The sequence below is a fragment of the Pelodiscus sinensis genome, chromosome 2 (assembly GCF_049634645.1).
Source record: "Pelodiscus sinensis isolate JC-2024 chromosome 2, ASM4963464v1, whole genome shotgun sequence".
NCBI classification, from domain to species: Eukaryota; Metazoa; Chordata; order Testudines; family Trionychidae; genus Pelodiscus; species Pelodiscus sinensis.
Window position 1 is genome coordinate 247,809,864 of NC_134712.1, and position 14,092 is coordinate 247,823,955.

Sequence of the window (14,092 nt, forward strand, 5' to 3'; positions counted from 1 at the left end):
GTTCCCAACCACCGGTCTGCAGACCGGCAGCAGGCTGCAAATTGCTGGCTGCTGGGCCATGGCAGCTCTGCATGGCTCTCCCGCTGCACAAGGAAGTGCTTTTCTGTGGCCAGGAGGAGACCCTGCCCCTGACTGACACTGGTAGGCTGAGAGGCAGGGCAGGATACGCCTCTCCCAATAGCCACGGCGGGAAGGGAGGTGCTGGGCAGTGTTCCCCAGCCCCAGCCCGACGTGGGCAGCAGCTCTCAGCTGGGGACTAGGAGGCAGCACAGGCCTAGGTATGAGGAATGGGGCAGACACTGGAGGTTCTGGAGGTGGGGCTAGTGCTGGGGGCTCTGGAGGTGGGAGACTCTGGGAGAGGAGGGGTTCTCAGAGGCAGGGGACTGAGCGAGTAGTGGGAGGGCTCTGGGAGCAGGGCTAGTGTAGGGGGTCTAGGGACAGGGCTAGTAGTAGGGGGCCTCTGGGAGCAGGGCTGGCACTGGGGGGCTCTGGGGATGGGGCTAATATTGGGGGCTGGCACCAGGGGAAGCTCTGGCAGGGGTTGGGTGAAGTGGGGGTCTGGAAACAGGAGGCTGGCATTGGGGAGTCTGGTGTTGCAGGGCTTTATGGGGCATGGAGCTGGCACTGAGGCATTTGGAATGAAGGGCTGGCACTGGGGGGGTTGGATGCAGGGGACTCTGGGGTCAGTGACTGGTGCTGGGGGGTAGTGTAGGGCTCTAGGGGTTAGGGCTGGCACTGGGGAGCTCTGGGGGCCAGGGCTTTTGGTGGAACAGCAACATTTGCATATTCATTATTTCCATAATGAATATGCAAATACAATGTTGCTGGTCCACCAAAACTTTGTGAATGGGTTTGCTGGTCCCCGGCATCCAAAAGGTTAGGAACAACTGCTGTAGTTCATCCATCCTCTTGAGAGGCAGTATGTAAGGAGACACAAAAACCTTTTTGAGTTGTTCACACCCCTGAGCAATGTAGCTAGGTTGACCTAATTTTTATGTGTAGCCCGACCTTAAAATGAGAGAGAAGAATGGTGAGAATTCATGTAGATGTTTTCAGGACCATAAAGTAAGATTAATCAATTTAACATGTGCATTAAGATTAAAGGTTAAAATATGCTTGTCAGTCTTGTGCATTACAAAAGCAGAATTAAAAAGTAGTAGAAATAAAAACAACCAAAGCTGCAAGCAAACAGACTGCAAAGTAAGATGCATATAATTTAGAATTTTAGATCATATGAACTTCCATCTTCAATCGTGTTAGTTTACAAAGTATATCTGAAAGGCAGTTTGAGAGTTTTTATGCAAAATTGCATTATACTCTATTTGCAAATGCTGCTTTTGCCATATGGGCTTGCTATAAGAAGCCCAGTGTTCTCTGTCCTATTAAAATTAGACCTTACCATAACATTAGCTGTTAGCTCTATAAACAATTCTTTTTCTTCATGTGGGCCCAAAGTACCTCTTGCTGGAGAGACAGTGGCAGAGCAGAAAACTGACTGACTTCCGATAAGCTGTTAAATAGGATAAACACTTGATGATTCAGTTAATTGTAACTGAAAAAAATCTACTCTAAACTCCATCTTCAGATTGGAAATTATTTGTGAGGATGAAGCAACACACAGAATCTCTGTTTCAGGATAACAACAGATATGTAAAGACCAGGCTCACTTTACACACCCATTAATTCCACTACTGTCAATAATTACTTAGATGCTTTTGTCCATTACTTTTTTCTTAATACTAATGATTATATGCACGCTTTCGCCTCCAAGGCCAAATATGGCATAAAGACCTGTGACGGGGTGTATTAGGCCCACAATGGGGCAGAGGGTGTTAACCTAGCTCACTTGGCTGAGGAGGCTCTGCCCCTACAGCTCTACTGGGCATGCGCCAGATGAAGGCCAGCTATCAAAGCCTGGGGAGCTGCTCAGTCTGGGCTGACTGCTGCCGGGGAAGGAAGATATCGCTGCAGCTCCTGAAGAGGAACCACCAGCAGACCAATCCACAGATGCCAGCCAGCAGGAGGCTGTAGATGAGGCATCCAGTTCGGAAGGGAGAGACGGAACGACTACCCTGAGGACACTGGTAGGAAGTAGCTCAGGGCAGGAAATTGTTCCCTGGGAGCTTGGCATGTTGCAGTAGGATTCCCTACTCAGCTAGCGGTCAACTCCACCACTGACAGGGCCCTGGACTGAGAACCAGTGGAGTGGGTGGGACTGGGTCCCGCTACCCCCTCTTCACCAATCCCACGAGGAGACCCACACTTGTGATTATAGACTCTGGCTATTGGGTCGCACTGCCCTGAGACAGAGGTGTTATTATAGACTCCAAATATTAGGCCACACAGCCCTGCTAGAGAGGGGCATTACTATGAACTCTAGCTTCTAGGCCACAATGCCCTATAGGAAAGGGACACTAGTACAGATTTTGGCTGCTAGGCCATACTGTTATTTTGGCTCTGTGGCTGCTAGACCATGCAACCCTGAACACAAGGGGAAGTATATAGACTCTGTGGCCACTAGGCCCTACTGTCCTGAACACAGGGAGAAGTATATAGACTCTGAATAAGTCATGCTACCCTGACCACAGGAGAACTGAGTTGATTCTTTGGCTGGTGGGCCTTGTCACCTTGAAAGAGGAGTGGGCGTTACTGTACAGTGACTCTGGCTGTTAGGCTGCACTACCCCAAGAGGAAGTTTGAGGGGCCGCACAGGGCCCGTTGCCGCCTTCAAAGGTGGACAGACAAGGTGCCCCACTACAGGCCCAAAATGAGGGATTGCTCAGTTACCTCATAATATAATCACAGAATCATCAGTTAATTCCAATATATCAATGGAATTCTTGACACAGCAAAATACTTTGGCTAAGTGTGCATGTCCCTTCTCTAGTGGCTGGTCAATATAGGGAATAAGATACATCTACTGATCCCAGTTAACAGAGTCACTCCTTTAACTGAAGGGGAAAAGACTGTGCCTTAGAGCAAAAGGTCCCAGGATTAATTCCTGTGGATGACCCAATCAAGAGGTCACATAGGACACATCACAGAAGCTATCTTCTTATTTTTTATTATTTGTATTGTGATAGGGGCTGGGCTCTGCAGTTGCTATCTTGAGTCTTCACTAATTGTCACACTTGAAAGTCACTTACCTCTTCCCAAAAGTATTTTGCTGGCAGCAGTGTCTGGTTAAAGAGTTTGACAGTTGCTTGTGCTGGAACTCCAATATAAATGTCATTGAAAACCAGCTGACTAGACATCAGACATGCATGGGGGGTCTGGACTTCAACAAAAACAGGAAGATGACTGAAAATAGGCACAGAGGTGGCCCATTTTACTGTGTGTAAATTCACTTACTGCACAAGACATTCTAAGAAGCATGGGGGTTGTGTTAGTTTAGTAATATGTGTAACTGACTAGCTTCTCTCTCTCTATAAAAAACCTTTTCCAATGTTGCCCTACCCCCCAGTCTGAGCAGAGTCCCCAAAAGGTGGCCATGGGTCGGGGTTCCCCCTCCTTGGGGGTGCTGTCTGCTGTCCTGATGTTCCAGGACCCAGCAGGGAACCGCCACCTCGGTCTGGCCTGCACCCTAGCCTTGAATCCTTCTCCCCCCTATAAGATTACAGCGCCAGTGCCAGCTTCCAGCGGGAGGGAGGAGGAGAAAGCCATGAGACTCTGCTCTGGAGCCAGCTTGCAGGGAAGCATGCACGCTGCTCCTCCCCTCCCCACAGCAGAATGTGTGTGCGCTTTCCTGCAAGCCGACTCCGGTGCAGAGCCTCTCCCACCTCCCCCTGCAGGAAGCCGGTATGATGTAGAGAGCTGCTACAGTGTAATGTTGCGGGGTGGGAGACATTTGAGACTGGAGCGCCAGGTAGGCAGCGGCTCGAACATGGGCCAGGTGGAGATGGCGGTTCCCTACAGGGTCACAGAGCACCAGGTCCCCAGAGTGCAGCAAGGAGCCACTAACACCACCCCCTGGTCATCCCCAGCCCTCCTCCGGCAGCTGGAGGGGGCCAAGAGGCTGGGGCTGCGACCGGGGATGGGAGATGGGGAGGGCTGGGGCAGGGAGAAGCCAAGGCTGCGACTGGGGAACAGAATGGGGGTGGGGAGCAGAGACCAGGTCTAGCTGAGGTCGGTGGATGGGGAACGGCCAGAGCTGGCATGCTCCTGGCAGCCAGGGTGTGGTGAGGCCCTGAGAGGCTGGGGTGCCACGGCCCCAGTTCCAGCCCTCCCCTCCCTGGTGGCTGGGTAGGGGCAGAGGCTGGCGCTTGTGTGGCCTCGGCCCTCCCCTCCCTGGTGGCCGGGGGCAGAGCCAGGGCTGCCTAACCCCAAAGACAGGGAGGTTGGCGAAAGTAGCAAGCAGAGGACACTGCCCCCTAGTTGGTATATTATAAACCATGCTCTGAGTGCTGGAGATCTGGGTCATTGTGGGGCTTCAGGAGATACAAATATCAAAACTAAAACATGGCTTAGAGGAAAACTTCCATTTTTTTCCTCACCTTCCTGTTCCATTTTCAACATCTAGCTCTAATACCGTCTGGAGACGTTGACATAGCAAGGAACTGAATAGGACTGACACGCTGCATTTGCCCAAAGGAGGTAATTCACCATCAGATGGCTGAATCGTGAATGGTGATTCCTAGGTGACAAAGAAACATAGGTGACTGTCACTCAAAAGCTGGGTAGGTTGTGTTACATGCTGAACCCAGGCTGTCAGTTTTGTAAGCTCTTTGCAGGTCATGCAGATAAAGTCCCAAACTGAAGAACTCAGGATAAAAAGAATACAGCACATGACATGGTGTATCTTCCACTGTTTAAATTAAGACATAACTTTTTATTCATTTCTAGGTCTTTTAATTCTCTTAGACTGATCCATTCTGTCCAAGAAAACAGGGCTTTTATCTTCACACCAATTTTTGGCCCCCAACAATCCTGTCCAACTTTTGCTGACTACAATAGGAAATACATGAACAACACTAAGGGCAGAATTTTGCCTTCTATGTTTTGGAGATATGAATCTAGAATGATTCCTCTTATAAAAATAAAAATAAAAAGCATCTATTCCAGATTCTAGGTGCCCTAGACATTTCTTTTAAAACACAAAGCATGACAAATCCAGCCACAAACCCCACCATATGCTAGCAATAATCAGCTAACTTATACAACATCTTATTAAAAACACCCTATTTTCCTCAGATTCAACCTTCAGCCACAGGGCTGCCAAACACCAGATTTGTAGCTTGCTCTAAATGTCAACATATTCTGTCAACAAATTAAGGGGGGAGTGTTTTCACAAGCCAACAGACCCTCCTGGGAAAAACCCTGCCAATAGCCTTTTCTCTTTTAAATCAAGGGACCTCCATCTTGACTGTACCTGCAGCTAGTAATAGAAACTAACAAGATGGTTTATTAGGTGATGAGCTTTTGTTGGCCAGACCCACTTCCTCAGATCAAATTCTGAGAGAGAATTGGCATGACCATATATACCAAAGGAATACAATGAAAAAAGTGAACACATTATAAAACTGACAGCTGTATAGCATGAAGAGAGACATGATCTTTCAAGCAGTTAGGTTCCAGGCTTTCACGGGTCAAAGAAAATCATAATAATTCAGAAACTCTTGGGTAGCCTGCTCAGATTACAAAATACCAGTGTAATATGTTTGCTTAACTAATTTCCAGCATCAACTTCTGAAGAGATTTAATATGTACCCAAAGCAGAGCATGACAATGGAATGAATGATTATGTTCACCAAGTCTTTCTCTTGAAAGAACATGGAACCAAATCTGGTTTTCAATGAGGGTGGCAAAGACTCACCTCCCTGTTCATAATAGCGTTCTGTTTATAACAGCTATGAATGTACTAAGATTAATAGTGCCAAAATATTCTAGGGAGCAGATAAATCTGGCACTTGGGACAATGTATACAAGAACATTAGTGTGAACACCACCATTTAAAACCGCGTCTAAGCCAGTTCTTGTCCAGCCTATACCATCTAAGACAAACAATGGGGTTAAGAATGTGGATGGAATATATTTGACACATAACATTGTAGGAGAGCATAAACAGTAGTTTTGGTATTTTATTGGGCATAAAATTTTCTAGATTTTTTGTGACAAATTTGCACTTTTTCAAATGTATTTTTAATAACCATAAGGCCCAATTAGCAAGATGCTGATAGTCATCCGGGAGTTTCCTATCAACATCAGTGGGAGTTGAGGTCACTCATTAGCTCAGAGGACATGCTCAGCATATCACAGAACTAGGCCAGCAGAGAATTTGTGCTAGGCACATTATAAATAAAAAGAAAGTGGCAAAGCATTATTGCAGGTATTAAAACTTGTATTGTACTCTGCTTATGTGCAAAAATTGGTTTGTTCATTATCATAAGAAAACCCAAAATTATCTTCCTGATTTGGAGGATGATTTTTAGTGCCCCTGAAACTGAGAAACAAATGACCAAGAAGATAGTGTAGCTGGCTCTGGATGGGGTCCTATTAGACCTATAATATCAGCCTTATAAAGTCTTGGAATGACTTACGTTTTCGTTCCTTTCAGCTAAGCAAGCTTGACTTTCTTGCATATTCCACCGTGCTGGCAATTGACTTAAGTTTTGAATCTCAAAGGTATTTAACACATTTTCTCCCAATTTAATCAAACCTAAATGGAGTGATGGAACATCGATAATGAGAGCTGGACCCTAGGACCAAGAAATATACATTAAAATGGATGTCAACACTGAAAACTGCCTGATTCAAAAGCATACATTACCTAAGATTTGTGTCTAAATTTACTTACAACAGAAAGCAAAAATTCAGCGTCTAACAAACAAGAGATATAAAATCATCAAGAAAATATCCATCTTCTGATTGTCTCACTACCCCAGGGAGTCTCTTAGTGCTAACTGGCAAAGGGCACCCCAAACCATAACTCACCTGAAGCCTGACCCGGACATTCCCCCAAAACACAATTGTTATAATCTGTATCTAAAAGGTGTCTTGTAAGACGTCATATGCAACCTGGTAACAGGATGGTCATTATTACTGAATGACTGCACAAGTGGTGTATGAAGCATTATAAATGTGTGCTGGGAATAAGATCGTAAAAGGTGTTCTTTATTCGATATTTAACATCCTTACAATGGGTCCCATTCCTGGGTCTTGTCTCTGTTCCCTCAGAACAAGGTTGAAAAGAGTTTGACTGTTTGCATAAACAGTGCTACACACATTTGGGTTACACTTAACTTGATGACATCTATTGTTAGCTTGAAACACAGTAACACCTAATCAATTCCAAAATTTCCAGGAATGCGTTAGGCAGCAATGGACAGAAAACTATTGACTTTGGTGAAAAGTGGAAGAGGGAAAAGGAGGATACATGGAGCTTCTGGCATATGGTTAGCAGTTTTAAACCACCTTTGTAATTGTCTCAAAGACAGATGGAAGAATTGGTTAGTGGCAACCACTGATACCTTCCAATATAACAATACAAAGGACATAAATATAAGTTTAAAAAGCTAACTGGTTAGACAATTAAAATTATATCATTTAACCAGTTAACTGTTAAATGATGCTGCTCTGGCTGGCTCATCTGGGGCTGGGACTCCTCTTGCAGGCTGGTATGGGGCAGCCCGGGCTGGGGCTGCTGTGGCTGGCTTGGCCCGGCTGCTGTGTCCCGGTTCTTGCCAGCCCAACCACCGCAGCTGTGGCCAAGATCCTACCGGTCCTGCACAATCACTACAACTAGCCAGTTAATAGTGTTAATGGACAAGGTTTGGTTAAGCCCAATACTTACCAGATAAATGATTAACCATTTAACCTTTTATATCCCTAATTTCAGTTCCGCTTCTTGTCCCGATATAGTGTAAAATGCAGAATGACTTAGCTTCCAGACAGGAAAAAAAAGCGAAATAAAAATAGTTGGAAGGACTAGGGACTTAGCACCTTGAATGGGGAGGTGGAGAAGAATCCAGGAATCTCAACATGGAATAGTAAAAGAAGGCTGCAGAGGAACTGGCACAGGAAGAATGGGGTAGGTACTCAAAGCCAATGACACGGGAGCCTAATATGGAAGGCGGAAAAAGGAATGAGCACAAGAGCCCCTGGCATGAGGAGGGGAAAATGGGGGACAGTGGTAATAGGGGGGAGGAATAGAGGACATATAGCCACTAGAATGTGACAGAGCAGGGAATGAAGGGATATACAGAGCCCCTTGAAAGGAGGAGGTAGAATGTGATAGGGAGCAAAGAGAATCCGTGGTAGATGGTAGTGGGTTGCAGGGAGTCCCTGAAATAGAGGCGGAAGTTAAGGTAGCACACAGGGTCCGTGAGGAATGGAGGAATGTGAGGAGCCCTGTCTCTGAAATGAGCTCAGCCCATAGACACAACAAAGTGTGCTGCCCTCTAGTTTATGTAGACCTACTACGTAGAAGAAGTGATGAAACAAAGGATTGCTTCTAAGTATCAGTTCCCTTAACCGACCCGTCCTCCTGAAATACTGTTACCTTGAAAGCTGCTTCCACATGCAGCACAACTGGCTCCAGAGAATGTTCGATTTTACAGTGCAGGTTATGACTGGCAAAGCCAGGTTTGCCTCCAGTAATATTCAATTCAAACTGACAGAAATCATTAGCTTCTAGAAAAGAGAAAATCAATTTTTTCATAATCATTGTCTTTCCCCTCCACCTCCTTTCTCTCACATGCACACATACTCAAAATCCCCAAAGCCTATGGAAGTCAATGGAAGACTTTGGATCAGGCTCTTATTTCACAAACATACATTGACAACATCATACTCTGCCACTTCTTTCTTAATGTAAAATTCAGCAGTTTAAAAAAGGGAAGAAGGACAATCCAGGGAACTACAGACCGGTCACCCTCACCTCAGTACCCAGAAAAATCATGGAGGAGAGTCTCAAGGAATCCATTTTGAAGCACTTGGGAGAGAGGAAAGTGCTCAGGAATAGTCAACATGGATTCACCAAGGGCAATTCAAGCTTAACCAATGTGACTGCCTTCTATGATGAGGTAATTGGCTCTGTGGACATGAGGAAATTGGTGGATGTGATATAACTTGACTTTAGCAAAGCTTTTGATACGGTCTCCCGGAGTATTCTTGCCAGCAAGTTAAGGAAGAAGTATGGATTGGATAAATGGACTGCAAGGTAGATAGAAAACTGGCTAGATTGTTGGGCTCAACAGGTAGTGATCAACGGCTCAATGTCAGGTTGGCAGTCGGTTTCAAGCAGAGTGCCCCATAGATCAGTTCTAAGGCCGTTTTTATTTAACATCTTTATTAATGATCTGTATAAGGGGATGGATTGCATGCACCCTTAGCAAGTTTGCAGATGACACTAAACTAGGGGGAGAGGTAGATGCATTGGAGGGTAGGAATAGGGTCCAGAGTGAAGATGACAAATTGGAGGATTGAGATAGAAGAAACGCAAGCACTGTTACAGGCTGGCGATCGACTGGCTAAGCGGCAGTTTGGTAGAGAAGGACCTGGGGATTTATAGTGGGTGAGAAGCTGATATGAGTCAACAGTGCCCTTGTAGCCAAGAAGGCTAATGGCATATTAGGGTACATTAGGAGAAGCATTTTCAGCAGATCTAGAGAAGTGATTATTTCTGTTTATTTGGCACTGGTTAGTCCGTATCTAGAGTACTGCATCTAGTTCTGGGCCCCACACTTCAGAAAGGATGTGGATGCATTGGAAAGGGTCCAGCAGAGGGCATAAGAGCCAGGCCTGCCTATCCCTAACCCCCTCTTCCCCACTGAGAGACCGGGAGGTTGGCGAACATAGCCAATCCTCTTTGGGGGTCTGATCTAAAGCCCACTAAAGTCAATGGGAGCCATTCAATGTACTTCAGTGGGTTTTGGAATAAACCTTTCCATAGAGGACATGATTAGGGGGCTGGAGCACATGACCTACAAGGAGAGGCTGAGGGATCTGGGCTTGTTTAGTCTGCAGAAGAGAAGACTGAGGGGGATTTGATAGCACTCTTTAACTACCTGAAGGGAGGTTCCAAAAAGATAGAGAGGGGCTGGGCTGTTCTCAGTAGTGACAGATGGCATAATGAGGAGCAATTGATTCAAGTTGCAGTGGAGGAGGTCTAGGTTGGATATTAGGAAAAACTATTTCCCTTGGAGGGTGAGGAAGCACTGGAATGGGTTACCTAGGGAGGTGGTAGAATCTCCATTCCTAGAGGTTTATAAGTCCCAGCTTGACAAAGCCCTGGCTGGGATGATTTAGTTGGGGTTGGTCCTGCTTTGGGTAGGGGGCTGGACTTGATGACCTACTGAGGTCTCTTCCAGCCCTAGGAGTCTATGAAATGTTTCTACTAATAAATATTTACAGAGCACAGAAACTTTACCTAAGACTCCAGTGTGAGGTTCAACTTCAACTATATCACATGCACTGATTTTTCCCCATGAATATTTGATGGATGATTTGCTGTTATTCCACATCTAAAATAATTGAAAAAATCAATGAGCTAAATAATTCATTCTAAGCTCCTATAGCAGTCTGTAAAATGCCAATATGTTGTCAATAGTGCTACCTTAGAAATAAGATACTTCAGTGTGTGCACTGTTTCAGTCCTCAACAGTGGATTCATGTTAAAACCTGTCTACTATAAACATGCTACGTTCAGTTTTAGGATCCCAAAGCTCAGTCAAATTAAATGTGTGGCATGTCTCACCATGGTTCCCAAGCACCTTCCTTGAAATAAATCAAGACCAAACAAAAACCATAAAACTTGAGAGTTTAAAACAGGGGTCTCAAACTCCCATCCTGCAAGCCATCCCCATCTGGAGTGATTGCACAATCACTTGGGGACTCCCCCCATCCCCCGGGGACTCCCCACGTGCAGACGGGTGGGGGGAGTCCCAAGCTCCATCCCTTCCCACAGTCACCCTGTCACCTTGCCCTCTCCCCCCATGGCACCCTATCCCAGAGGACATAGCTTCAGGGATCACTGGGGGGGGGGGGAGAGGGGGAGGGCAGCGCCACTCAGTGACAGTGATTGTGCCCCCCCCCCCCACCGGCACTCCTTGCAGTGGCAGGAGCTGTGGCCGGGGGGGAGGGAGAGCAGAGTGCACTGGACAAATAAACTCACTCCACTGCATTCTGCTTCCCTGTGGCTCCAGCTGACATAGGGAGTGCAGGGGCGTGACAGCTGCTGCTGCATGGCACCAGCTCCCCGCAGCGATCCCCGAAGCCACGTCCTCAGGGGATGGGATGGCGGGGGGGGGGGGGAGAGGGCGGAGTGATGGTGGGAAGGGGTGGGGCTTGGGGACTGGTAATGGACCATCTCCTTTTCCCCAGCCCACCATGAGTCCCAGGCTGAATTGCACAATCGCTCTGGCTGGGGACAGTCTTCGGGCAGGAGTTTGAGAGCCCTAGTTTAAAGCACCATGGAGGGTAGAAGTTAAACCCAGAAAACGATGGCTGATCAAAACTGATGTTAGAATATAGCCCGTAGTGTTCAACCAGTTCTGAAGCAGTAGCCACTACAATGGCTACTGCTATAGTAAACTAGCCACACTCAACTGGCCAAATAGCCACATGTCTAGCATGTTGGACACCACAGATATGGCAATATATGTGCTCCAGTAATACTCTTACCTAGTTGCATGCACAGAACAACATCATAAAGTTAAAAGCAAACAAACCTTAAATGTTTTTTTCACATTTACGCCAATAAAGTTTTCTCCGGGGATGATGATGGCATATGGTTCCAAAAGGAGTTGAAATGGTTCTGTTGAACCTTTAACTTCTATTTCTAGTGCAATCACATCCTCTGTTCGGGATTCTGAATTCCCAAGCACCTCCTGCTTTTCTGCACTGTGTGACGAAATCATTAGAAATACTGAGCAGATTTTGCACTTATATATAATCTAATCTAGTGTATATAGGGGGTCTGATTTACCTGTAATATACACTGGTGTGAATCAGATCTAACTCTATTGAAGCCACAAAGTAAAACTGGAATGAGAGGAGAATCAGGCTCTGGGTATCTAATGGTTAGGATAGGATACTGGGAGTCAAGACTCCAGGGACCTATTACCTGGTTTGCTACCACATTGCCTTGTGATAATGGGAAAATGCTTAGATTCAATTTTTTTAAATTCTGGATGTCTCTATATTGATGTGTTTTAGACACCGAGAATCAGATTCTCCTCTCAGTACACTGCTGTATATCCAGAAGTCAACAGATTTACTCTGCACTCACCCAGACCCTCCACCCGCACCTTCAGCCTGCTCCTGCGCCCAACCTCCTGGCCAGACCTAGCACTCCCACCCTCTTCTGCACCCATTTTGTTATCATGGGTGGCTGGCTGAGTTGAGTGGGGTGAGCTGCGGGCCAAAAAGTTTGAAAACCACCGGTCCATATGAAACAGGTTTAGTAATTCCAGTTCAATTTCTAGTGAGCAGGTATTCATATCACAAAGACCAATATGACAACTGACAATAATTACTAAAGTTGTTAGTGTCAGCAGAAAGGCCCTGGAATGAATAGGAATGGACACTGAATTACCTCTTACCCACAGAGGTGGTCCCTCTGGGGCATGTTAAAGCATGTGGGGAGGCTTTCAGTGTTACTCTGTGCTACTATCTGTTTTGTGGATAAATTATTTAGCAGCGTCAATCCAGGACCTTTCATAAGCACTACGATCACGAGAGAAATAAACAACCACAAATAAAGTTAAGGCTAATAATGTAGTTATACTATTATATGTCTGTTGCATGTCACTACAGCTTCTAAGCTTACCTAGGCGGCTCTGGGATGTCCTTCAGTACAATTTGAATCACACTGTGATAATCTTTCAGCTATGTGAAAAAGGATAAAACATAAATTAGTTATGCCAAGGTATCTACCTCATCCCACCCACAAGATCAAGAACATTTCAAATGCAGAAAAAAGGGATGCAAAATATTCTATAATTAAAAGGTAAAAGATTATAACTGTATTGCATGGTTATAATAAAAATACTCAGTACGGTAGGTAGAACCTCAGAGTTAAGAATGTGTCAGAATGAATGTTTATAACTCTGACATGTTCATAACACTAAAGAAAATGTTATGGTTTTTCTTTCAAATTTGCAATTGAACACTGCCTTAATACAGTGTAAAAATTTTACTATGCAGAAACAGTTTCTTTACCTTGTCAAATCTGTTAACTTTCCTTTTAGTTTTCTAGTAGTTTACGTTTAAGACAGTGCAGCACTGTAGTTGCCTTTTTTTTTTTTTTGCATCCTTACGGTTCCAGATGAGGTGTGTGTAGAAGAGCAGTCAGTTTGTAACTTTGGTGTTCATAGCATTGAGGTTCTAATGTAATATATTTTATAATCTGCCCTGGTATTTTACATACTGGTGACAAATAATTTGCAAGATTTCCCTAAATCGAGAATAAAATTACTTTAATGCCTTAATAGCTGAAGTATTCATCTATCTGTCCCACTAATATCAAAATTCAGAGGTCATCAACCCCAAAACTGGACTTGAAAAAGCATTGTTGTACCTACTGACAGTACTAAACTTGAAGATGGCTTTTCTTTTATGTTACTATTGCGAAGGAATGGCCAAAGTTGAACCTTAATAATGTAATGTGTTACAAAGAGCTTACTTATTTATAAATATTCAGTAATCTGAATAATGTAATATGAGTCATTTTATGTTATTAATTCTGTTTTCTATTAATTTGTATTAAGATATTAAACAACAATAAATTTCACTCCTTTTGAAGCATTTATATGATTCTAATCAGTTCATTATAGTATTGGAGTACCCCCTCACTCTGAACCTAATCTGTTTGGATCAAGTACTTTTAAATACACTTTTGCTCTTATACGACTGTAGATCAGGAGTACCTCAGATAAAATTAATGGACCTGAATCAGTATAAAATTGAGATCAGAATCAGGCTCACTTTTATGCGCCAAAATTTATTTTTCATTAACACTGTAGATTTTTAATATTGTTTGTCACAGCATCACAACAGCTGGCTAATCTTCAGTCAGAAAATTCTACAGGAAGGATTTTATGACTTGCATAAAAATACACATCTAGAATTTATAGAAAATAAGAAACTTTGATCC

General features: G+C 44.7%; 1 protein-coding gene across 5 annotated transcripts in view; it reads right to left on the reverse strand.

Moving 5' to 3' along the window:
* DLEC1 (DLEC1 cilia and flagella associated protein) overlaps positions 1-14,092 on the reverse strand; it is a 66,982-nt gene that overhangs the window by 26,629 nt on the left and 26,261 nt on the right. For all 5 annotated transcript variants that reach the window (XR_012902132.1, XR_012902133.1, XM_075922861.1 and 2 more), the window contains 8 exons: positions 12,767-12,825; positions 11,667-11,838; positions 10,367-10,460; positions 8,498-8,628; positions 6,537-6,695; positions 4,494-4,633; positions 3,147-3,300; positions 1,400-1,510 (listed from right to left, as the gene is read on the reverse strand). Coding sequence is in view for 3 of the 5 variants with exons in the window: in XM_075922861.1 (XP_075778976.1) it covers positions 1,400-1,510; positions 3,147-3,300; positions 4,494-4,633; positions 6,537-6,695; positions 8,498-8,628; positions 10,367-10,460; positions 11,667-11,838; positions 12,767-12,825 (1,020 nt within the window). In the remaining 2 variants the exon portion in view is untranslated. The remainder of the gene's footprint in view (positions 1-1,399; positions 1,511-3,146; positions 3,301-4,493; positions 4,634-6,536; positions 6,696-8,497; positions 8,629-10,366; positions 10,461-11,666; positions 11,839-12,766; positions 12,826-14,092) is intronic.